Source organism: Tinamus guttatus, unplaced genomic scaffold, assembly GCF_059628265.1.
Source record: "Tinamus guttatus ecotype Peru unplaced genomic scaffold, ASM5962826v1 Tinamus_guttatus_pri_ptg000052l, whole genome shotgun sequence".
NCBI lineage: Eukaryota > Metazoa > Chordata > Aves > Tinamiformes > Tinamidae > Tinamus > Tinamus guttatus.
The window spans coordinates 10,406,260-10,429,221 of record NW_028288586.1 but is presented as its reverse complement, the minus strand read 5'-3'; the positions used below and the strand labels follow the sequence as shown (position 1 = coordinate 10,429,221).

Here is a 22,962-nt window from a genome sequence, read left to right as displayed (position 1 = left end):
GATTTGATTCCCTCCTGTGCCTTCCTCTTTCCATGCTGAACAAGCCCAGCTGCTCCAAGTTCTTGATGAACTTAGTGGCCCTTTGCTGAACTCACTGCAGTTACATCCGCATCTCTGTTGTTCTGTGGAGGCCAGTCGTGGGCACAGCACTTAGTGTGCTCTGTTAGAGAGGTGTGTGATGGGGCCATCATCTTCAGCTTCAAGTGTTTGGGTCCCTTGTGCCGAGGAGTGATTGGTGCCTAGAGAAACGACAGCTCAGCGGCAGTGGAAGGACTGGAATTTGTCTTGTTGTGTAACCAGGAATACAGATGTCACTGGGATTAGAGAAAGATGGAGTGCAACTCTGTAGCCTTGTGATTAGGGGCCCAGCTCTGGGTACAGACCCTAGGTTCTGGGCACTGCTCGCAAGATTAATTGCTTTGCGATGTAAGAAGATTTGGAAATAATAGGAAATATAAACAGCTTCATTTATGCTCCTTACTTGTAACTTGTTCTGGATTTGAGCATATTAAGTGCTGCTCTATCCTATCTCCATGTTGCAGAAAATTTAGATGATTCATTTCACAGATCAGGGTGCCAACTGGCCCTGAAATGTTGTGGTATAAAATGTGGATGGATAATACAAATGACATAATGGAGCATGAAACACCATAACTATTTACATTATACAAAAATTCAGATATTTTTAGAACCTTACTTCTGGAGTTTTGGTTTACCTGGTGGATGTCATGCCCGATTCTCACACTGAGAAGAACCGATGATGTGGTGTAGATTACTTTTCCTTGCTGTTGCCCTCCATTCAAAGAAAAAAAACCCCAGAAACCCCAAATAAGAGCAGAGTTCAGTTGTGGATATTGCTTTCGTAGGGCTGAGTTTTTTTTTTTTTTTTTTTTTTGTTCCTTTGTTTTAATAAAAACAAAGGATTGGAATCTTTCTTACCCTTCTCTTCCTTGCTTTCTCACAGAATTTTTCATAAATATGAAGTGTACAATTAAGGTTTTGAATTAGGTGCTCAATGAATGGTTTCTTTTTTTGTTTTGTTTTCCCAACTCTTTGGTGCACTATATGATCAGAGGGAAAACATATGAGATAATGCTGATATTTCAAACATTAAATCTAGGTGCATTTTCAAGTTAGATAACACCAGATGATATTTAAATAGAGAAAAACATTTACAATTTGCATTTCTCTAGCTCTTGATATCACAATTACTGCATTGTACTGTGAGAGATTAGATAATCCATTCTTCTGTTCATGGCAGCTGCAGATAAGTTCATCTCTGGGGCAAAATTCTTCTCTCCCCTTCCCGCGCCCCTGGTTTCTCTGTAGTGGGAGCTCCATAACGCATGTACCATTTGCCAAAAGAAATGTGGGGCAATTGGAAGATTTGCTTAGTGGAACAGACTGGAGAGGAAAATAATAAATAAATAAATAAATAAAACAGCCTTTTGTTTTCCTAGTTGCAGAGCCTAGTTTGAAATCAATGTGTATTTTTTTGCAACTTGCAGAGCCCCTGGCTGCTCTGCTTCAAAGAGTTAGTGATACTGCTGCAGTTGGCTGCAGGATGAGCAGAGTTATTTCTGTGTTCATTTTGATATTTTGGTAAAATATCTTTCCTTCACTGTGAAGACTTCTGCAACTGGCTCTTAAAAATTGTTCTGAAATAGTAGAAGCAGCTGTGGACATGCTGGAAAGGTCAAAGAAGATCCATATAATAAATGGAATTTTTAACGAGAATTTTTCCGAAACTTAAAAGCAGTAGAGATGGTTGACCTGGAGTAGCATCTAAAATTTTGTGATAGTGGCGTGAATGAAAGCTTCCGTGTTAACGTGCAGATGTTATTCTGTTGTTGTCTCCTATAAGCCTATTGCAGACTAAACTATTTTTATTCAGCTGCTTTGTTTTCAATAGCCATACTCATGCCGTATTGGGTAGTAATGGGAATCTGGAATAGCATTTTCAGCAGAGAGAGCAAGGGCTAACTGAGCCGAGACATTTTCTAAAGCTGGTCCGAGGAACAGCATGGCCATTGCCATGTACTGAGCTGCCGTGGCTGGTACCTGCCATGAAGCCAAGGGAATTTGGGCTCTGATGTTGTCTGCCAAGTGCTGCTAGGAGTAATAATTCATGGTGAATAATGGGCTCTTCCTCCCTTGGTTTCACAGAAGGCAGTAAGATGTAAGTAATTTTCTGGGACTGTGCGTTTTCCTGATGTGATTGTGCAGAGATTAGCTTTTTTTAGTGTGATGAATTCAAGTCAAACATTAAGGTTTAATCATATTTGGAAGTTTGGGGAAATTGGCAACTTCTTTACCATCTGGGGAACCATACACTGCTTTACTGCTAAATGCCACTGAGGACTGGCTTAGTGTCTTGGCCTTGTGCAAGCGGGTGCAGGCTGCTTTTCAGTAAGTCTCTTGCCCTGTGGAGAGAGAATGAGCAAGGTCTTTGCTCCAGTAAACAGCTGCATGGTATTACAGAGATGCATACCACATATTCCTCAGCTTCCAAATGCTTGTGCACCGAATCTGTTCCAGCACATGACTGAGATGCATGATTTCTAGTAGAGGATTTCTCAGCTACATTTTTTCATGCCGTTAACATAAAAACAGTATTTTTTTTTAATGTGTTTAAAACATACCTCAGCTAAACACCAGCTATTCATTCATCTCTTCAGATGTGCTTTGCAAGGACTGTCTGACTCTTTTCAATATAGTTCTGTCTAGCAAAACAAGAAAGAAAATATTTCCTGTGAGAGTTGATTAGATACTATGGTGATTATGTTAATAACAGACTCTCCAAAGAAACATTTTATACACATGCACTAGGTTAGTGCCTACATGTAGATGCACACATATTATTTGCACTAGGTATATAAAGACCACCATGCTTGTTTTGGGGATTTCCAAATGCATGGTTCTTGCAGAAATAGTTCTTTGTAGAACTCCTTCTAGGGATGATTTCATCCAGGCAATACCTAGATTTTGAATCATTCCTCAATATATCGTTTTCACCCAGCTTCTTCAACGGCAGGGTTCTCTGACTCTTGGTCTTTAGGGAGGCAAAATGAGGACAAGATGTGTCACAACCCAAACCTCTAATAATGTACTAGTATCTGTTAGGCTGCATGATTGTTATTAATAATATAGTTATTGTCATCTCCTGAGTGGTCTCTAATAATAATGCCAATGTGCACACATATGTGCAATGAGAAAATATGGGATAAACTCGCTTTAAAAAAAGTAAATAGAAAAATGGCATCACAGAAGTGCAAAGGGAAATGGGCTTAGCTCTGGGTTACTTTTCCTGTACTTGTGTGTGTGGAGGAGACTATTGAATTGTTTGAACATAGTGGTAATATTTGTGCATCCTGAGTCTGGAGTAACATGTTTGGGACCTTGTAACCTAGAAATGGTTGGCAAGCTAACCTTTAAGTATAGATGTAACTTATACCGACAAGTCAGTTCTGATGTCAGTAGAGCTTATAGCAGCTCTCCAGAAGAAATAAACTGTACCAGAAGCAGAGTTTTTCTTTCTTTGACTAGAGAAGGACTGACTTTGAAGTGGATAAAAGGTGGTGGAACAAGAAACGAAGTTATGAAGATGCTGTTAACAGCATTGTGTTGAGTGGATATAAGTAGAGCACAGGCAGAGACTTAAGACGTGCCATTAATTGAGAATGACATAAGTCGGGGTCAAAACATGTTCTCCCTGGATGGTTAACTTACTGCTTGCGAGCTGGATCTAATTTACTGAAATAGTTCATTTGGTTTTGGGTCTGCTCCTTGCTATTCCCTTTCTCTGAATGCCATATTCCCTCATCAGGCAATCAAACGCATATTCCTTGCTTAAGTGAAATGGTATCCCAATTGGTGTGACTGAATGCGTGTCTGGAATGTGATGGGAGATGCAAGTGCTTTGGTCAAGTTCAGCCCTAGTGCTTTAGGTAAAAATGTCAGGGATGTGCAGGTAACTCAAAAGAGACTAGAGAGACATGTACAGGTCAAGTCCTTAAGAAAGTAATGTGCAAAATTTTACATCCTGTACTAAGATTGGGTTTTCTAGTATATGTGGCTCTGGTGAACTGGCAGCACTTCTTAAAAGTGTACATGTCTGTTCAATTTCTCTCATTTATTATTTCCTGAAGTTGCTTCTTATTGAGGTGGCCTGGGGCAGACTTTCGCCTGACAACTTAAGGTCATCAAAATACCAACTATACCTTTTCCTGATGGGAGATGCATTGGGACAGCTAACTTTCAAATAAAATGTTGTGTGGAGCATTTCTGGTCTTGTGTGTTGTCCATGTAGCCATGCAGCTCAGAGCTTGTTTGTTTGTTTAATGATTCTCATTCTAATTTGGTTAGGGCTATTCTTAATGAATGGAAAACAAAATATCAGAACAGAGCAAAGGGTAAAGATCTGATGACAACATTGCAGAGTCGTGTTACGTTCTGTTAATAGTAGGCATATAGGAGCTGTCTTGGTAAGTAGAAATATGGGTGAAATGGCTGCTAGTTTATAATGGAATTCAGCGATATAACCCAGACCTGATCTGCTGTTACATAAAAGGCTGTTTTATGTTAAAATTGGATAGAACTGGAATTAATCTGGTTCATATTGGTGAATATACTTTCAGAATCCCTAAAACTTGCATAGCTGAAACTTGATCTACAAAGTTTCAGGTGTAGCTGAAAGAATAAAATAATAAAGAAGACCCAGAATAAAAGACCCAGACAACTGTTAGGCACGTGGCTTGTATTTTGACATTCCTCTAATTGCCTGGGTGTCAGAGAATTAATGTAAATCATGAGGTAGCTATTGAATTTGTATGTTTTTTGATGATGTAACATGTGCTCACCTGACACTATTCTTCTTTTCTCTGTAGAACTTGTTGATTTCTGTTCATGACTTGCAATTAACCCTCTTTGGATGAGCATATTTATAATTAACTTCAGCTAAATAAATTTCTCATGCAATTAAAAGAAAAAGCAAACACTTTTATGCTGTGCTTTCTTGCAGGGGCTGGTGTCTTTTTCCTTTCTTGCGCTGAAGGAGAGCAGATCAGCTTTCTGTTCGACTGCATCGTCCGTGGTATCTCCCCGACGAAAGGCCCTTTTGGTCTGCGGCCAGTCTTACCAGGTTAATATAGGAAGTATAGAGTAACCATGTAAAGCAGCAACTTGCCATGTCTAGCACTTATTGCTCTGACTGTCGTAAGTTTGCAGACTCCAAGGGCATTGAAAGTACAAAGTGTTTTTCATTCTGAAATGTCACAGTATAAATTTACCACTTGAATGTACCCGGTTTCTGCTGTTGCTCTGGCTCATTCGTTTGTTCTGATGATAATGCTAACCTAGCCTTCTCTTATTTAACAATGCTAAAATAAAATAATTTGAATTGAGATGAACTCTAACATTTAGTCTTAAACTTGAGTCAATTTGGATCCATGTTATTATTTTGATAGTGTAAAGAGCTGAGACCAGGAAAACTAACTTCTGGGGCATTTTGAGTTCATTTCAAAGTCCTGTCAACCTTGGGGCTCTGGATTACATTACAGTTCTGCAGCTTGAGCTTTTCTTTCTGGTGTGTGAGAATTAAATTCCTTTTCCTATTTCGTGGTAAATGCTGAATGCACTGCAATGTTGAGAGAGCAAATTAGATGGAATCATAGTAAGCCCTGTTGCTTTTTGACTTTAGCAGATGACGAAGTACAATGTGGAGTTGGAATGACTGTGGCAAATAGGAGAAGAGTGTGAAAAATGAGATTGCAGAAAAATATCTGTGGAAGTGTCTGTGTGAAGGGAATAGGCTGTAAGAATGGTGGAGGATGAGACAGCATTTGTAGAAAATGTTAAGAGTTTCTTTTTGAGTTTTCGGCAAATGATAAGAATTTGACATAACTTTATTGCTGTAACAAGCCTGAAGATAATCGCTTGTGGGAAGGAAATGTGAAGAAAAAGATTAGAGTGTAAAATCTGTGGAAATTAATTCAAGTTAGTTAAATTAAGGCAAATGCAGTACATACCAGGCTCAGTTTCTTTTCTTTTCCATAGTTGAAATGTCAAAATGAGTAAAATAATCACAATACATAATTGGCAATAAGACCTCATTCTTCGAGGTGTGTGCTCACATAGTTCAATGTGGAGTGTTTGAAAAAGGAAAAAAAAAATCAATATTGATACTTTGACACTTATAACTTTGCTACGAAGGCATATTTTTCTACATTTCTAGAATTGCATTATGCATATACAATCCTAAATCTTTCATTTAGCAAAAATGCGTATCTAGAACATGCTCCCAAATTACCAACTAAGGTGTTCTGTATTACTAATGTATATTATTCTCTTATCTTTCTGAAATAATTACTTTTTTTTTCTTATGTCATATTCTCTCAGACACTTTTTTATTTTTAGGAAAGTTTAGAAGTAAATCTGCTTTTTCATCTTACAGTTATCAGTTCAGCTGTTGTGTCCTTGTGTTTGTGTATTACTCTATATATTCACATACCATTCCCTTCCTTTCTTCAAGATGTCTGTCTCTGAGTGCATGAAGCAGTTGGAGGAATATCCAGGGATGGATGATTGGTCGTGAGGGAAATCCCATTTTCTTGGATCTGACGTCTTTGTCTCATCTGCTTCATGGACCTCCCACTAAAATGAGATGAAGATCCACTTAGCCACTAGATGTTATTTTGTTTCCATGGCCAGGAGCAGTAGCATCCATTCTGTGTTCAGTAGAGAAATGTGCTGTGGTTTTTGCAGGCTTTCTGTGTCTCTACCTTTGTGCTTCCCAGTCCTGTCACCCCTTGTATACCTGCCCCTTCACACAGTCCTTATTTTTTAGGTTCTCCCCAGATGTTCATTTATTGTCCCATTCAGGATCTTGCACAGACTTGTTTAATGCACATCGACATGTTCTGTGCTGGTGATTCATCCATAGACTAATCTTTGGTATTAACTGTGCCATTACACAGAGTGTACCGTACTACTGAAAAGCTCAAGTCTCTACCAGCTGCATGCTGCATCTGACAAGAGTACCGAAATTCACCCAATCTCTTGAAAGTGATATGTTAACTAGGTTAATCATCTCTACACCCTAGCTAAGTAAATCAAACCATGTTGTGGGTTCTACCTAGAAACACACAGCCAATGTTACTGGTATTTACTGCAGTGTAGAGTGCTACACAACCTTAACTGTGATTTGTGTATGCAATTAAGCCAGGAACTCCTTATGTACAAACAGCTCACTTTATACTAAATGGACCACTGAAATATTTATATATGAGCATGGAATTTATAGAAATTGATAAGAGACAGAATTGAAGAGAAGGACTGAAAAATGACAAGTTTTTTACTTTCCATAGTGCCATTTTAAACATGTATAAAATGCTCAGTGTCCAAAGGATCTTGTAAACTGCATGTGCAAGGGTAACTTGTTGAAGTACAATATTCCCATCTGTACTTCAGGAATATAGTTAAAAAAAAATATAACTTATCTCTTTGAAAGCTTGGTGTTCTTTTTAATGTAAATGTGTTTGTTCATTTCCTGCATTTTATTGTGTCATCTGCAAAAAATATATAATGAAAATAATGAAAAGTGGAACATTTATACAGACTGACCATTGCAAAATACCAAAATCTGTTCTGATCTCATAGCTGACCTCACTTGGAGTGGGAGGTCCCTTGAGGTCTCTTCCAGCCTGAATTCTTCTGTGATTCTATGGAAGATGCCATCATATAAACATGAATATTCTCTCAAATAAAATAATCCTTTATGTGTACGTCCAAAATGAAATGTAAAAGGAACAGAAGGTTAGAAGGTAGTTACACTAACCTAAGCACTGTGCAGTGCTTAGTTTTTGGAACTCTTTAAGGATGGAAAGCTCTGCCAAAATGCTCCTTTTGGTAACACAATTGGCAAATTGGAAGCTTTGATTTATTAAAGGCTGCACAGTCGGGTTTTAAACTTGAGGCAAATGACACTGAGTGGGAATGGAAACGTAGTGTAGATACCTGTAAACATTTTGAGGCAATCTAGCATTTTAGTTAATGACTTTAAGTGGCAGGAGGTCATTGGATGGGTTGTTTTTCCCAGCTGTTAGTTCAAAAACAGTTGCCAAAACTGACTGCTTTGTGGGTTTTATTTTGTTCTGCCTTCTCCTTGGAGAAGGCATTTAGAAAGTAGACTGTAGACAGAGGATTTTATGTTCTTGTCTTGATAGAAAACTAGATATTGACAAACTAATGAGTCACTGATTGCATGGTTTGTAACCCATACATGAATTTGCATGCATATTGTTTGAGAGTTGTTTTTCTCAGGTGGGTATTACGTTCTTTCTGTTCACTTGTAAGATTCTTCTTAGGTTCCAAACGGGATGAGGTGAAGGCCTAGCAGCCCATCAGTGACACCTTTTGTTGCATGGGCAGATCTGTCATCGGCCAGCCTGGCCAAGGCTAAAGGACAGCCTGGTTCTGCAAGCTGGAGGGACCCCAAGTGTAATGCTGATAGTCTTGATGCTCTCTCTTAATTTTGGAAGCTTTTCTAGGCTGCTCTGTGAGTGACTGGAGAGCCTGCAGTGCAGCTTGCTGACGATCTGTCTGATCTTCCTGGTGAGGCTTGATGCACCTTTGATCATTGCAAGGCAGCTCTGTAGCTGCCTTCTGCAGTATCTGTGCCAAGGGGCTCCTGCTCATACTTCTACATCTTTTCATTTCTCCAAACATGCTGCAAGGTGTGGAGATGTTAACATGAAGGTGAGGGTCTAGGTCTGATTTGTGAATGTTACAATCTGCAGTTACAAAGGAGGAAAGGACGGATGTTCAGCTGAACTTACGTAACTTTATTTAACAGTTTTAAGAGCTAATTATTTAAGATTAATTCACTGATGCTGCATTTTAAAGATGTGCATAATTTGAGATTATCTTAGGTAGCTGTTGATTTAACTTGATATGATACATTCTTGTTGACAGGTGCTTGCCAAACAACCCCAGAGCTTTGAATCACTGTGAAACTTTATTTGTATATTGCCAAAGGATTCAAAATCTCCCACGATGAGCAGCTGATGTGGCTCTAATGAATATCCACCAGCATAATATAAAAATAAAGTCTCCATCAGCGACATTTTTAGCCCAGCAAAATTTCATGTAATCCTTCAGTTTTGCCCCAAAGCAGAGTTTAAGGAGATTTCAGTGACTGCCTTGCACAAAAGAGCTTTCTTCATAGCAAGGGAACTATTTCTGTTTTGGAAAAGAAAGCATGCTCTGAATTGAAGGGCTTGACTGAATTTGATAGTCTAGGTTCTGTGGGATTAAATCACATCACAGGGTAGATCTGTGTAGTGAAGGTACCAGCTGCACACAGAGTTGCAGGAGCTGTAGGATGTTGTGTGGGCAGGAGTTGTCCCCACCTCCTTGGACAGCTGTCTTGGGGCTGGTCGTGTTGCTGTTGTCCTGCTGAGTTAGTAGTATGGCAGATTGCTGCATGTTGCTTAGGGGCTTTGCACTGTGCAGGTACACAGTGTCCAGTGGTGCCAACAAAGCATCCTCAGCCATCCTCACTGCCAAAAACATCACAGGTTTTATTAGGCCTTAGTTCTAGGCTTGTGCGATGGGAGGTTATAAGGTCCGTTCTCCAGGAAAGGCCGTTCTACAACAAATTTTAAGCCAGTGTCTTCAGTCCTTAGTCTGGTTTTCTAGCAGAATGTCCTGATTAGCACTGGGTAATCTGTATCTGAAAACACAGGCATAAGGATTTACCGCTTCTGTGAGAATGATATTGTGCAGGTTTTCCACAGAAATTTTGATTTTTAGTAGGGAAGATTAAATGACAAAATAGTGTTATTCCTTAGAAGTTTAAGGGTGAAACAAAGATTGCAATAAGACTGAGCAATTACTCTTCGTATCTGCCTAAGACTTTTAAGAAGTATGTGGCAGGCTTTGAAGTTGCTTCTTCAAGCATCTTCAGCTTTCCCTAACACTGGGCAATGAGAGGCCACAGCAAGTGACTAAGCCCAATTTTCAGGCAGCACAGAAGGGGGTGTTCAACAAAACAACTGTTAAGCGTATGGGGTGAGGACTATGCCTAGAGATTCCCTGTTGGAGGGTGAAATGTGTTGTGTTCTGTAGCTGATAGGATTTTGGCTAGCAGTAGAGATGGGCTATGTGTGCTGCAGAACTTTCTCATTTCACAGACTCATAGAATGCTTAAGGTTGGAAGGGACCTCTAGACGTCATCTAGTCCAACCCCCTGCACACGCAGGGTCACCTAGAGCACGTGGCACAGGACTGCGTCCAAGCGGGTTTTGAAGATCTCCAGAGAAGGAGACTCCACAACCTCTCTGGGCAGCCTGTTCCAGGGCTCTGTGACCCTCACTGTTAAAAAATTTTTCCTTAAGTTCATATGGAACTTTTGGTGCTTCAGTTTGTGGCCTCTTCTCCTGCCTCTTCACCCCACCTTGTATTTTATTACAGGCCAGTTTTGCAGGATTAGCTGCTTGACTGGATTTATTAATAGATTATATTTGCAAGAGGGATCAGTTATTAAAAAACTGATAGTTGTGTATGTGCTCTAGTGACGTAAAATCTGTATGCAATTGTATTTCAGAGGAAAGAGAAGGATCTTTCCTGCTGACAGGTTCCTCTTGTGAAAGAGTTGGTGTCGGTTGCATCTTGGTTTGACTTACTGGTTGATCTGTTTTGCCAGCTTTATGCTCAGAGTGCTCCAGAAACATCTTTGTTGAAACTCTGTGGATTTCAGGGCATTTAACTGGATACAGTAGAGGTAACTAGAGCAGAGGACATTCTAAAATAGATTCAAGCAGCAGCCTGTAACATCATATGCCACTGGGCAGATCACTGCGTAGACCTGTCTGACTTGCACTGTAGGAGCTGGTGGCCAAATCCTGTCTCTTCCTCTGGCAAAAATCCATATGGAAGGGATGAGGGTTTTGATTGAGTAAGCGCTTACACAGGTTGCAGCTAGTCAGTGCTTAGTATAAGTTGTATTGCAAGGGAAGTAGGGGTTGATATGGAGACAATCCATATCAAATAGTCCTCTCTCTTCTGGTTTGAAAGTTAGGTTTGGAGGGTGTCAGGCACTGGCATCAAGTGTCTGCGAGGTCACTGTTTGAGCTGGGAAACACAGAGGTAGCAGATGTTGTTTGTCACAGGCTGTGGTGGGCAAAGGTGGTGAATAAAGTAGGAATTCTTCTGGAGCTCCAGTTAACCTGACAGAGCTGCTCCCCCTGCCTCAGCTTGCTGTGGCTGTTGGGTGGAGTCTCACTAGCTGACCTCACCAAACTCAAGGCTTTTAAAGGGAAAAGGCATCAGTCAAACTTTTTTTTTTCACTCATCATTTCAGCCAGTTGTTGTTATTTTACTGACTAACTCATAGCAATGTGCATTATTATTATTAACTCTTATTAGATGATTTGGTGATTAAATGATTTCTCTAGTGTACTCTTGCTGCTGGGTTGGTCAGATGCACAAAAGTGGCAGTTGTGAGGAAGCTAAGCTATGTTTTATCTATCATAGTTCCTTTCTGTATATAATGATATGAGTTGCTGAAACTTCTGATTCCAAACGAGTTAGCAAACCTTTTGGACTACTGAACACGGCAGTCTGATCAATGCTGTCTGCAGTAACCTGTAAGGTTCCTTTTGGAGTGTCGGAGGTGGTTTCTTTCAACATCTGTTTTTTATTGTTGTGCCTGTTGGAAACAAAATGGTTTAGAGGAAACTGGCCCATCTTCTGTGGAAAGTTCTTCCACATTCTGTACAACTTCTGGTCTTTTCAGCATAAATTGGAAGGAGCTTTTTTGGGGGAAAGTAATTTTAACTGGAATGGCAAAACCACTAAAATGTATTGTGGGGAAAAATCTATATAATACTTCTTAAAATAATTCTAACTTTAATCATAAACAGGAAGATAGAGACCCACTAGGGGTTTATTTCCTGTCTAACTCTTGAAACTAGTCAAATCTTAAAGTGGTGTCTTTGTAAATAGATGATCTGTATTGATTATGAGGATTTCAAATAGCTTAACCTCTGTGAATCCTGTTTTACTGTGTAGATTTGTACATTCCTAATATGTAGAATGTGGTTGGTCTTGAATAAGATTTCCCCTGAGATCAGTGAGGTCAGAACTTCCACAGGTCACAGTTGTTACCTTTTACTATTCTAGACCTGCTAGGTGTTCATTACCCTTGTATCTCTTGCCTTGGGTGCTGTGATGTTCAGGGGTCTCTCTCTGAAGGGACTCGTACAGTCTTTGGGTATGAGCTCTGAAAGTCTGTGACACTTGGAATTTTGTCATCATTCTGGGATGTGCTGTAAGGCAAGTTCTCCTGTATGTTTTCTGATGAAGATTTTCCCTTTTCTGTAATAGAATACCTAACGTAAGAATAAACAGAGGGGAGTACATCTCTTTCTTTCCCTCTCTTTTTTAAAAATATTTTTTCCCATGTATCTTTATTTATTTTCTCTTCTTTTTTTAAAGATCCAAGTACAAATCCAGCCTATTCAGAAGAGAGATTGGCTCATGAAGCTTTGCAATTGGAGAAGCGCTTGAGCCTGCTGTCCCATACCAGTCGCCAGGGCAGTGGAGGTAAGAAATATCTTTAAAGAATGAGACAAATGGTGTTCCACTCTTTCCTGGGCTTTAGATATTTATGAAAGTGTGTGTGTGTACTTATATATGTGTGCATGTATATATATTTTTTGAATGTGCGTGCACACACACATAATTGTAAGATGTTGAGCCTAAAATTTTCAGTATATTTGATGTGGCTGTAACTTGTGGAGCAGTTTTTAACAGCTGTATAAGGGCTGTTGATGTAGATTGGAGGTTTTTAGTTGAGCAGAGTGAGCTTTGAGTCAAACATTGTTAATACAGAAAAATCCTTGTTGAGGGATTGTTGAATGCTGTATGTGCAACATCAAAAGAATTATGCCCATCAAGTTGGATACCTGATTAGGTAATTTATCTCACAGGTTGGAGTGAATCAACTGACTTTCTAGTTTGAACAGCAGATTTATGAAGTCTGCTTCATAAGCATGAGGAGACTTTTGAAATAAAACCCAGCACCCCTGTACTTTGATTCTGTTTGTTGTTATTCTTCAAGGTTCTATCTGTACGTGTCCCTTCTGGAATTGTTTACGTATGAAAGTAAGATTGGTGCCTAGCTCTAATTTGTAAAAGGATCTGGACTGCCATTTTAATCATTTAAGAACAATTCTAGTTCCCTAGAACCTTTGCTTTACTTTCAAATTTAAAGTCTACAACCCTAAAAAAAAGACAAGTAAATATCCTCAGAAGTCTAGTATGTACCAGTATGTACTTCTTTACATGTCCATGCCTACTTTAGTCTTGACACTGCAGGGTAGTGTGGCTTGTGATGAAATTCCACTGAGACTTGCTGAGGTTTAACTCTTGTGTAGTTTTAATATAGCTACTGGTTTGATGCAAAACAAATAAGACCTGATAGAGACATGAATGTCTCTTATCCAGGGGCTTAGTGGTCAGAGAACATGTGGTCCAGGTTCACATGCATCCTCTGCTTGAGATAACTTCTGTTTACCTCCCTATTATTCTAAGAATGTCTTAAACCCTTGGGAAATGAGGAGCCCTTGAGTGGGGTTTTCATAATCCATTATTTGAGGTTTTTCACAGGAAATGTTTTTGGGAAACACTATAATAGAAAAAGCATTGCTGTTAGCATCACTCTATGTTCCACAATCTGTAGGTTTGCCAGGAGCGCATTTGCATGGATCTGGAGATTTAGGGTCTGCCACTGCATTGGGGAATGGTTAGAGCTCTGCCTACTTAGAGCATAATCTATAGGACAGTGAGAGGGTTTCTCTTCCAAAGCCCTCATACCTAAAACAATTGATTAGGAGAAGTGATTTCAAATACATTTTTTTTCAATGAATAATATACAGTTTTTATAAGCAGAGTAACTTTTATTTCTCAGATATATTCCTTTAGATGCTGAACGTATTGCTGAGAAATAAACTAACGCTTTTGTATCTCATGCCTTCTGCCTGGAAGGCTGTATGATACTCACATCAGAGCCACAACCCAGTGTCACGTAAGGGGCATGGCAAGGAGCGGAACGGTTGGATTGCACAAGATGAGGGTTGCTGTTCTGTGGTTCTGTATATCTAGAATTACTCCACAGAGAGCAGGCGAATTGTGTTAAATATTTGCCACAGTAACTAAAAATAGAAATGGTTTTGTAATACCAGAAGCTCAGGTTGTGCAAATAAATGTGATTTGCAGTAGATCTTTTCTGCCCCATCTGGCAATTTATTGCTAGTGTTTAAAAATAATATCTACAAAGTGACCTGCTGTCAGCTTGTGTTTTCACACTGATTTTATTAGGGAGGAAAATAATTTTGCATATTGTATATGCTATTACAGGAGAATATATTTTTTCTGATGAAAGTGCCCTCATGCCCTTTCATGCCAATGATTTTTTTTTTCTTAAAGTGGATACCTTGCATACCTGTAGTTAGTTGCCTTAAAAATGTCCCTCTTGCAAGTATCGGTGAGAAGGAAAAACTTCTTGTAGTATGGGCATAAATAGATCTTGGGAGATGTTTTTCCATATGGATATGGAAATGGTGTTATTTAATAATACATTTCTGTTCCAGTGATGTGTGGTTGTGTTTTTGTTATGGATATTATAGGGATGTTACAGTGTAGTGTACGTTATAGAACAGGGCAATCTGAAAAAAAGTAGAACAAGACTGGTTCAAGCAGAAAATACTGAAATCTCTTGCAAATCTTTGGCGTATAGGTAATGGAAACTTTTCTTCAGAATATCCTTAGATATTCTGAGAACAGATGCAACTTTGTGACTCTTCCCTGTGGTATAAGGCAGGAGTATCAACATTAAAGCCAGCTAACTGTACAGAAGTAGATATGCTTGAACAGGGGAGAATTGGCTGCGTAAACTCTAAAGATTTAGCCCTGAATGCAGCATGTTCCACAATGCGATAGGGTTAGTATAGTGGTATACCATTTACATTATATTTTTTCCCTTGGGGATAGGAATTATTGCAGGCATTCTGGCTTTGTGACAGAAGTTCCTCTCATAAAGCAGATGAAGCTTCCTGATCCTTTCTGTTCATACATTCCTGCCATGCCAGCAGTTTACCCACTGTTTTAAACATAGCTTGATCTGTTCCTTTTTATTTTATTTTATTTTATTTTTTTCTCTAGGAGATGATAGAAGTATTTCAAGCTCATCCTCAGATACCAGCCACTCGGATGTTAGTGTTGGGAGCAGGCTGACAATTTGGCCTGAACAGTCTTCAGCCAGCACTTCTCAAGAGAGTCACGGACTGGCAGCTGCCAAGGGCATCCATCTGGGGGAAGAAAAGACCCACCCCGAAGGGGCACGTGGCCTCACTAAACCACCTCCAAAGCCTCTCCGGTCCAGACAGCTGCAGGAAATTGGACGTCAGAGTTCTTCAGACAGTGGCATAGCTACTGGTAGTCACTCTTCTTACTCTGGAAGTTTCTCTTCCTATGCTGGGAGCTTGGACATTTGCCATGGTGAGGAGTTTGGGTCATTGCTAAGCTTGCCATTGAACTTTCCTTCAGATCAGAATTTATGTACTTGTCCTCACAGTGAGCCCCAGAGAGGAGCGGGCTCAGAGTATCAGGTTCCCAGCTCTCTCAGACATATTTATGATATCCCCAGGAGTTTGTTACAGGCAGCTGCCAAAGATGTGCAGCCGAAGAGTGCTGATTCCACGCAACCCAAGGACCAGCCCCTGGCACCTCAAGGCATTAGTGACCCAAAACTGCTTATACCACTCGCAGAAGCACGAAGGGCACCTGAGCACAGCCGGGAGAGACGGAGACCTCCATCCTTGCTCTCCCAAAGCTCCAAGGACTCCAGTGATGAGACATATGTGGATTTTGTTACGAGGTGGTCAGACACAAAGCCCCAAGGACAGGTGTCCGACTCGAAAAGTAGCGGGTTGGCACCACCTAGTGGAGTCTCAGCTGACCCCTATGACATATGTAGCCCCTACCCTGGGATGACAAGAGCTCTTTTTTCAGCTTGTCCAATCTGTGGTGGATTAAAGGTAAATACCTAACAGTGGGCAGATGCTAACAAAGCCTTCCTTAATTTAACACTGTTAATTTAAAAAATCACTTAAAGCTACAAGTCACAAATGTTATTATTTAAAGTTTTCAAACTTAATAACTTTTGTGGTGGTTTTGAGAGGTTTGATATATGGTTATCTCAAAATTTGTGCTTGATCAAGGAAATGCTGAACAATACAAGTCATCAGTCATTACTTTTAAATTGGCCAGTTTTTATTTTGGGTATATGTAAGTGACTCGTAGGAACAGTGATAGAAGCAGTGGCACATAAGAGGCGTATAGGATTTGTCCTATAGCTATAATCTAGCACAAAGGACTTTCCTCTCTCTTGCTGCTGGTGTTTCAGGAGGAAACAAAGGCAGGTCAAATAGTATGTGCTGCTGTATGGGGGTGCCCACTGCGTATTTTTCTTTCCTTGATGTTTCCTTTCCCTCACCATGTTGGTGGGTATGTCTCATGCAAGAGGCAGCCAGATCTGTGAAGCTTCTCGCTGGGGAGAGAAGACAGTCTAATTAGCATGGCCATCCATAACAGGTCACCTAGTCTGGTGTCATATTCGTGTTTGCTGACCAGAGCTAGATACTTTAGAGGAGATGGACAGAAACTCATCAGTGGTCCGCTAGCAGGAGTACCTCTTCCCGGGGGAAGTTATTTTTGGATTACCAGTTACAGAAAGGCTTAAATGCTGAAGCATGGAGATGCATATGCCTTTTCTAAACACATTTGTTCTTAGTTTCTGTTATTATGGCTTGGATATTCCTATAAAGTCTTTGTGAGTGCTGCTAAATTCTTGGCTTTTTATGGCAGTAAGTTTTATAAATTAATTGTGTGCTGTGTGGAGAAAGTATTTCTGTTTCCATCTCTTCTGGAGAAGACTTTTTTTGTTACTGTTTTTCCTAAAGTGGAACAAGATAGAGCTGTTTGTGCTGATAGGGTCTTGGAAGGCTGAGAGGATTAGAGAGCATGTTCAATTAAGGAACATCTGAAGTAGGGATTCAGCAGAGAGGTTTGAGGAGTTAAGTACTGCCACTGAAGTGTGTATATTTTAAATGAGCATGTGGGATCTCATAAATCAGTTCTGTGAAAAGGGCTTGAGTGTACAGTACATTAGAGAGAAACTAAAAGAATATAAGCTTGGGGGCAGTTTGTTCTGAAGCTTTTCATGTGTTTGTGTCAATAACTGTCCTGACGTGCCTGGAAAGGAGGTGATGCTCTGTGTCTGAGGCACCTCCGTGGCCTCGGTCGCAGAAGTGTGTTAGCACCTTGGGCGTTGCTGTGTCACACACTTACCCTGCAGCGTTTGGGGGTGCTGATGGTTGTGTCTATGCTGATGATTTGAGTCAAGTGTTTTCAAGGCCATCCTTGCCAACCATCACAGGCAATCCTTAACCTTCCAGCCTGCTTCAGAAAGCTCTGGTGGACCCAAGGGCCTGTGATGTAGCCTCTTGGTTGTGTCCTTTCTGTGCTTCCTGTGTCTGTGACCTGTGGTTAGTCCTTCGGCAGGCAAGGAGGAACAGGACTGTCTCCTAGAATGTCTCTTAACCCAAGACCTGGAAGCGCCCAGACCAATGTGTCACGAGCAGCAGGGAAAGAATTAGTTGTGGTGAGGAGAGCTCACACGGTCCGAGTGTTTGTGGGTGATCTGACCCGTCAGCTTAGACATAATTTCACCAGTTTACTGAAGTTTACCCCACGGGACAGCAGACAGGCACTTGAAGTGGGCGTCCTACATCTTCCACACCATTACGGCACCTGAGCCACCTGGTTGTTCCCCCAGCATCCCAAGTGTCATTTTCATAAGTGCCATCAGGTTTCAGAGTGATTCTGGGTGTCCTAGTAATACCAGTTGGCAAGAATCTCAGGAGTAATCAGAATTTTCTTAGTGACAGACCAACAGTGATGCAGCACGCTTTGTTTTGCATGTGATATGTTGTTGCTTATTTCTATTATTTCTATTCTGTTGCTTATTTCTATAATTTCTATTAATGAGAAATTATTATTTCTCATTCTCTGAAAAAAAATATGTTTGAGAACCAATTAGAGGCAGATTAGAGCTACAATTACATTTCACATTTATTCAAATTAATACTCAGAAGCCTTTGTGCTGATGTTTGGAGTATCTGTGTGTTTTCAAGTTAAGCCATTGATTAATTTTTCCTTAAAATTATGTTTTTATTTATTTTTTTTAAAAGCCTACTATTTATAGTGAATGTGCGACCTGGGTAAAGCAAAGTCAACAGCAGTAATTAAGCACCTAAGTATCTCCTTGCTTTCTGCTCTGTACGTTAGCTTTGGAAAATGCAGGTGAGATCTGGCAGGGTGTAGGAGCTCGGCTGTGGAGCGCTGGGATAGGCTGCGTATGGGGAATGCCAGGATGGGCTGTGCCCGCGGCGAGGATGGCAGGGAACAAAATGCAGGGAGAACGTGCCCTGATCCCAGTGCCAAGGTTCAGGCAGAACGCGGGGCAAGGGATTTGTGCTTTGCTCCGGATGAAGCATAGAAATAGCATGATGAAGAGCACTGAATGTTGCTTCTGTTACTTTTGTGTCATTTTTTGTCCTGGGCCTTGGGAATTGCCCACGGGAAGGCGTGCGGGGTGGTATTCATCTGTTCCTGCCGTGTGCTGACGGTGCCCTTCGTTACCCCTCAGCAAGGTGGGCCTGTGCCCTTAAGTTTTGCCTAGGTGATTTCAGCGCTATAGATAAGTGCAGAGGAGAGTTCTTTGTTTAGGATAGGGATATTTTAAGCACAGAATATTGGATTGCTGTGGGGTTTTCAAGTAAGCTGCAGAGATTTATTATTTTCATTATTTTTAACTATTTTTTTCAGTTTTTAAATGCCTAGCTGATAATAGTTTAAAAATTAGCATTTCACTGTACATACGTTGCTCTGTAACTGTTTGATGCTATAGTTTGAGAAACATTGTCAACCTTTTTTACAGGGTGTCTTTTTTTTTTTTTTTTTTTTTTAAACTGCATCATTGTTTGTAAATTTTTCTTAGAAGCCTGAAAATAAAATTCTTTTCCAACTGTTTTTGTCCTTTTCCATCTGCCAAGTACTGTTCTTATTTTTGTTTTGCTTTCTCTCCCCTGGCCCTCCTCTCCCTCCCTGCGTTTTGAATGAATGTGCAGCGATTACGGCTGTTTCTTCCCCAGCTTCGTGGTGCGCTCACAGCAGCATTGGCAACCTGAAATGTGCCTATTAGGAGGAATTCTAAGTTTCTGGCTTAACATAAACTCATGTTTATGTTGGTGGGAGTTCTTACCTGTGTAGAAATATAGCTTGAATACAGTTTTGGTAGTAAACTTGCTGTGATAGAGGAGGAGAAATGAAAGCACCAGTCTGTTGTATGTGTCTGCTCTCATCAATCGGGTATTGATGTTTAGCCACCATTTTTGCTGATCATCTAAAAATGCCACAATGCTGGGAGACCTGGTACCTGCCTCGGGGGAAGCGCATCCCCGGCTAAGTGGGGAGTTGCACCAGTTGACTGATAGGACGCTTCTCTCTGTCTGTTCCGTAGAAACCGCTTCCTTTTGCATTCAAGGATAAAGTAGCTCAGAGAGGAGGACATGTATGTGTGTGCTGTGACCCCGAGCAGCACTGCACCCAGTATATTCAGTCGTGCAGCACCAGGTTCCTGCGGGGCTGGTTAATCAAACGCAGCCTCTTGTGGGTGCAGAGATGCTGCTCTGGCTGTCTGGGTTGTGCGTCGCACACCAGGAAGAGCCTGGAGAGGAACATGGGATGCAGAGGAGGGCTGGCGCTCCAAGGAACCACTTGTGTGTGGCCTCTTTGGGGGTCTTGCCTGGAGCAATGTAACCAAGGTTAGGAGAAACCTGTAACAGGGCTAGAAAAGTGCAGGATTCAGGGGACTGAGGTGGTGAGACCTTAGGCTTCAGCTGGGAAGTCTCCTTTTAGTGTAAATGCTGCTTTTAAAAGTGGTGATTGAGAAGGGCTGTAAGTGGTAAACCTGTGCGGTGAGGCCTGAAAAATAGTGGCTGCAGGTTACATTGTCACCTCTATGCAGTTGTCCTCAGTGTTTTTTGTTTTAAGTGAGTACTTTTTCTAACCTAATGTTAAAATAGGTACTAGGGAAGCCATGATACATTACTATACTCCCCAGAGTTACTTCCATCCCCTTGCTTAAGTGCTTTAAGGCCTACTTATGTACTGTTAAATGGTACTTGAAGCAGGGGAAGGATTGTGTGTGTATATATGTATTTCCCTTGGTTTCTTGTTGTTATTTGCTACCATATTATAATGCTTCTTGGAAATAGAACTTAGTCCCAAATAAGCAAGATGATGTCCAGTTCCTTTACTTGGCTGTTGCAGGTGAGGACTGATGAGGGTGACTTGGCTCTTGCACTTGTGGTCACCAGCTGGGTAAGACGCCAGCTGGGTAAGACATCAGCTTCCCAGCAAAACACAGGCACACGCAGTGCCCAGTGTTGTGGGGGCTGCCTTCCATTTCACTCAGTGAACAACATGTATCTGAAAAACAATGTAACATGATGATACTCTGTCCCCACAGCATTTGTGACGAGAGTAAAAGTTCTCATCTCTTGGCACTCTGGGGGATTGCACCCTAAGCAGAGCAGATGGCCAGTGATCTGCAGTGGGAAGGAAGTGCCTGCCACAGGCACTGCTAAGTGAAATAATAGCAGTAATACCAAGAGAAGAGCCCCTTTCATCCGTGCTTGGAATGTAGCTGATGCAGCTCGGCAGAGTTAATGCTTTTCTTGTAAATAGTTATGGTTGCTGGGTTGTTTTTCTGTCAGAGCGCCAGTGAAGATATTGATAAACCAGAGTATTGACCTTTTATACCCCTCGGAACAAACACATGGGAAAATCTTCTTCCTCCCCCAGATTCAGTCAAGCTGGATAATAGCTTTTTTTATTGCCACAGCTGACGACTGGCTCTTCCCCCACTGGTAGCAATAAGGGATGTGAAGAGAGGGACTTGTCCTTTTGATAAGCAAAGCTGGGAAAAACGACTTCCTCTGGAATGTAGGGTTTGGGGGTTTGTTTTTTATTTGGTGGTAAAGAGCCATTAGATTTCCAGGAACATGGCAACATTTTATTCCCCTCCTTAATTGAAATCTATCTACTTTCTTTGGGGAAAAAAAAAAACCCTACAAAATAATATAAAATATATTATCGTGGAATCTTCTCTGTGAAGAACGTACACTTCCTTTGCAGAGAAAAAAACATAAAAAGAGAATAGGAAAGGGCAGGCTACAGTGAACCAACTTAGCTCAGAGGGATGCTAATATTTTCAGTACCAGCTCCAGACTAAAAGCCCTAGGTTTAATTTCCACCTGATTTATCTCCTTCTACAGCTTTATAAACAAAGTTAACTTTTTTTTTTTTTTTTTTTAAAAAAAAAAGAAAAACTCGCTTCCTGGACTTCCCTTTCTGCCAGATGATTATAGTGTTTATCAATATTATATTTTAAAATAATGGAATAAAGAAGGCTTAAGACCAAGGAACAAAGAAAATGTTCTGCTTTGATTAACATTCACTGATGCCAAAATAACTGCATGACTCCAAAGGACTTGGTGAGTGTCCGTGGGACACCACAATCGCCTGGGCAGGATGCCTGGAGCAGTGGGACAGCTTGCTGTGAATAGATGAGATGGGTGAAAATAAATGGCAAATAGGGGTAGGACCTTTACTAACAACCCATTTTTACAGAGCCACTTAAAACTGAAAGTATGTGAACAAGATGGATGAAATTTGTTAAAACAATTTTATGAACCATACTTTAATTCTGAGAAGGTAAAAGATTGACATCAGTTTTAGCTGCCTGATCAGTTGTGTGAAGGCTGTGAAATAGGCAAATTCTCAGCGTTTCTGCTGTAAGGGTGCAACCCTCTACAGACTTGTGCAGCTGGGTCTCTAAGCAGCAAACAAGGCTTTCCAGTGCTGGCCTAAATAACACGGAAGCGTTGTGCTTTTGGCAGTGCTTGACAAGAGGATGGGACGTGTGGCAGCAAGTGCAGTGAAGGCAAAATTGGTACCTGCTCCACAAAAAATAAAAATTTAAATAAAAAATAAAACACAGAAACCAACAGAAAGAATAGACTGTGAATTGTTACATTTACAGAAAAGTACTTTTCACTAAAGTGGTAAAAGAGTTAGGAAATGTAGGTAAAACATTCTAGCCTATATATAGAGGGGAGGCGGAAAATAATTGCCTGTCAAACAGTATTTGAGATGGGCTGTTTTAAAGTTGCTGGGTTTTTTTTGTTTGTTTGTTTGCTTGTATTTTTTGATTTCTCTTTTAAGACTTACACAGGTAGGAAGTTTGAGATGAGAACTCAATTAGAAATGTAGCCTTATCATTAGCTTTGCTGCTGTAGCTTGGACCCGTGTACCTCAGTGTTTCTACCTGTAAAACATGGATAATGCTTCTCAGGGCCGTTGTCAGCATTGATTCGATGGTGTTTAGCACTTTGCATGTGGACAATTCTAAGTGTTAAACATATGGCTAAATGTGAGGCTTTCCAGGTTGCGCTGAGGGCCAGAAAGTTGTTTGCCTTTCATGTGAACTTTGGACAGAAAAGGAACTCTAATAACATTATTATTATTATTAAAAAAAAAAAAATCACCCTGCCTGGATGAAAGAGCTGCTCTATGACTCTTTTTTTTTTATTTATATATTTTTTTTAATGATGGGGAGTCTATCACTATTTTTTATAACTTCACCAAATAGCTTGAAGCTATTCTCTATTAAACAAATAGCACTGAATGCATTATCAGCAAAAATACATTTTCTCCAAACTTGAGCTTGAAGAATAGAGTCTTTCAAAAACTGCAAAACTACTGGAAAGAAGTTAC

General features: G+C 40.5%; 1 protein-coding gene across 1 annotated transcript in view; it reads left to right on the top strand.

Moving 5' to 3' along the window:
* Positions 1-22,962, top strand: part of DOK7 (docking protein 7) — a 59,723-nt gene that overhangs the window by 10,523 nt on the left and 26,238 nt on the right. Inside the window, exons 5-7 of the mRNA XM_088539997.1 lie at positions 5,021-5,140; positions 12,496-12,603; positions 15,223-16,097. Of these exons, the coding sequence (XP_088396123.1) occupies positions 5,021-5,140; positions 12,496-12,603; positions 15,223-16,097 (1,103 nt within the window). The remainder of the gene's footprint in view (positions 1-5,020; positions 5,141-12,495; positions 12,604-15,222; positions 16,098-22,962) is intronic.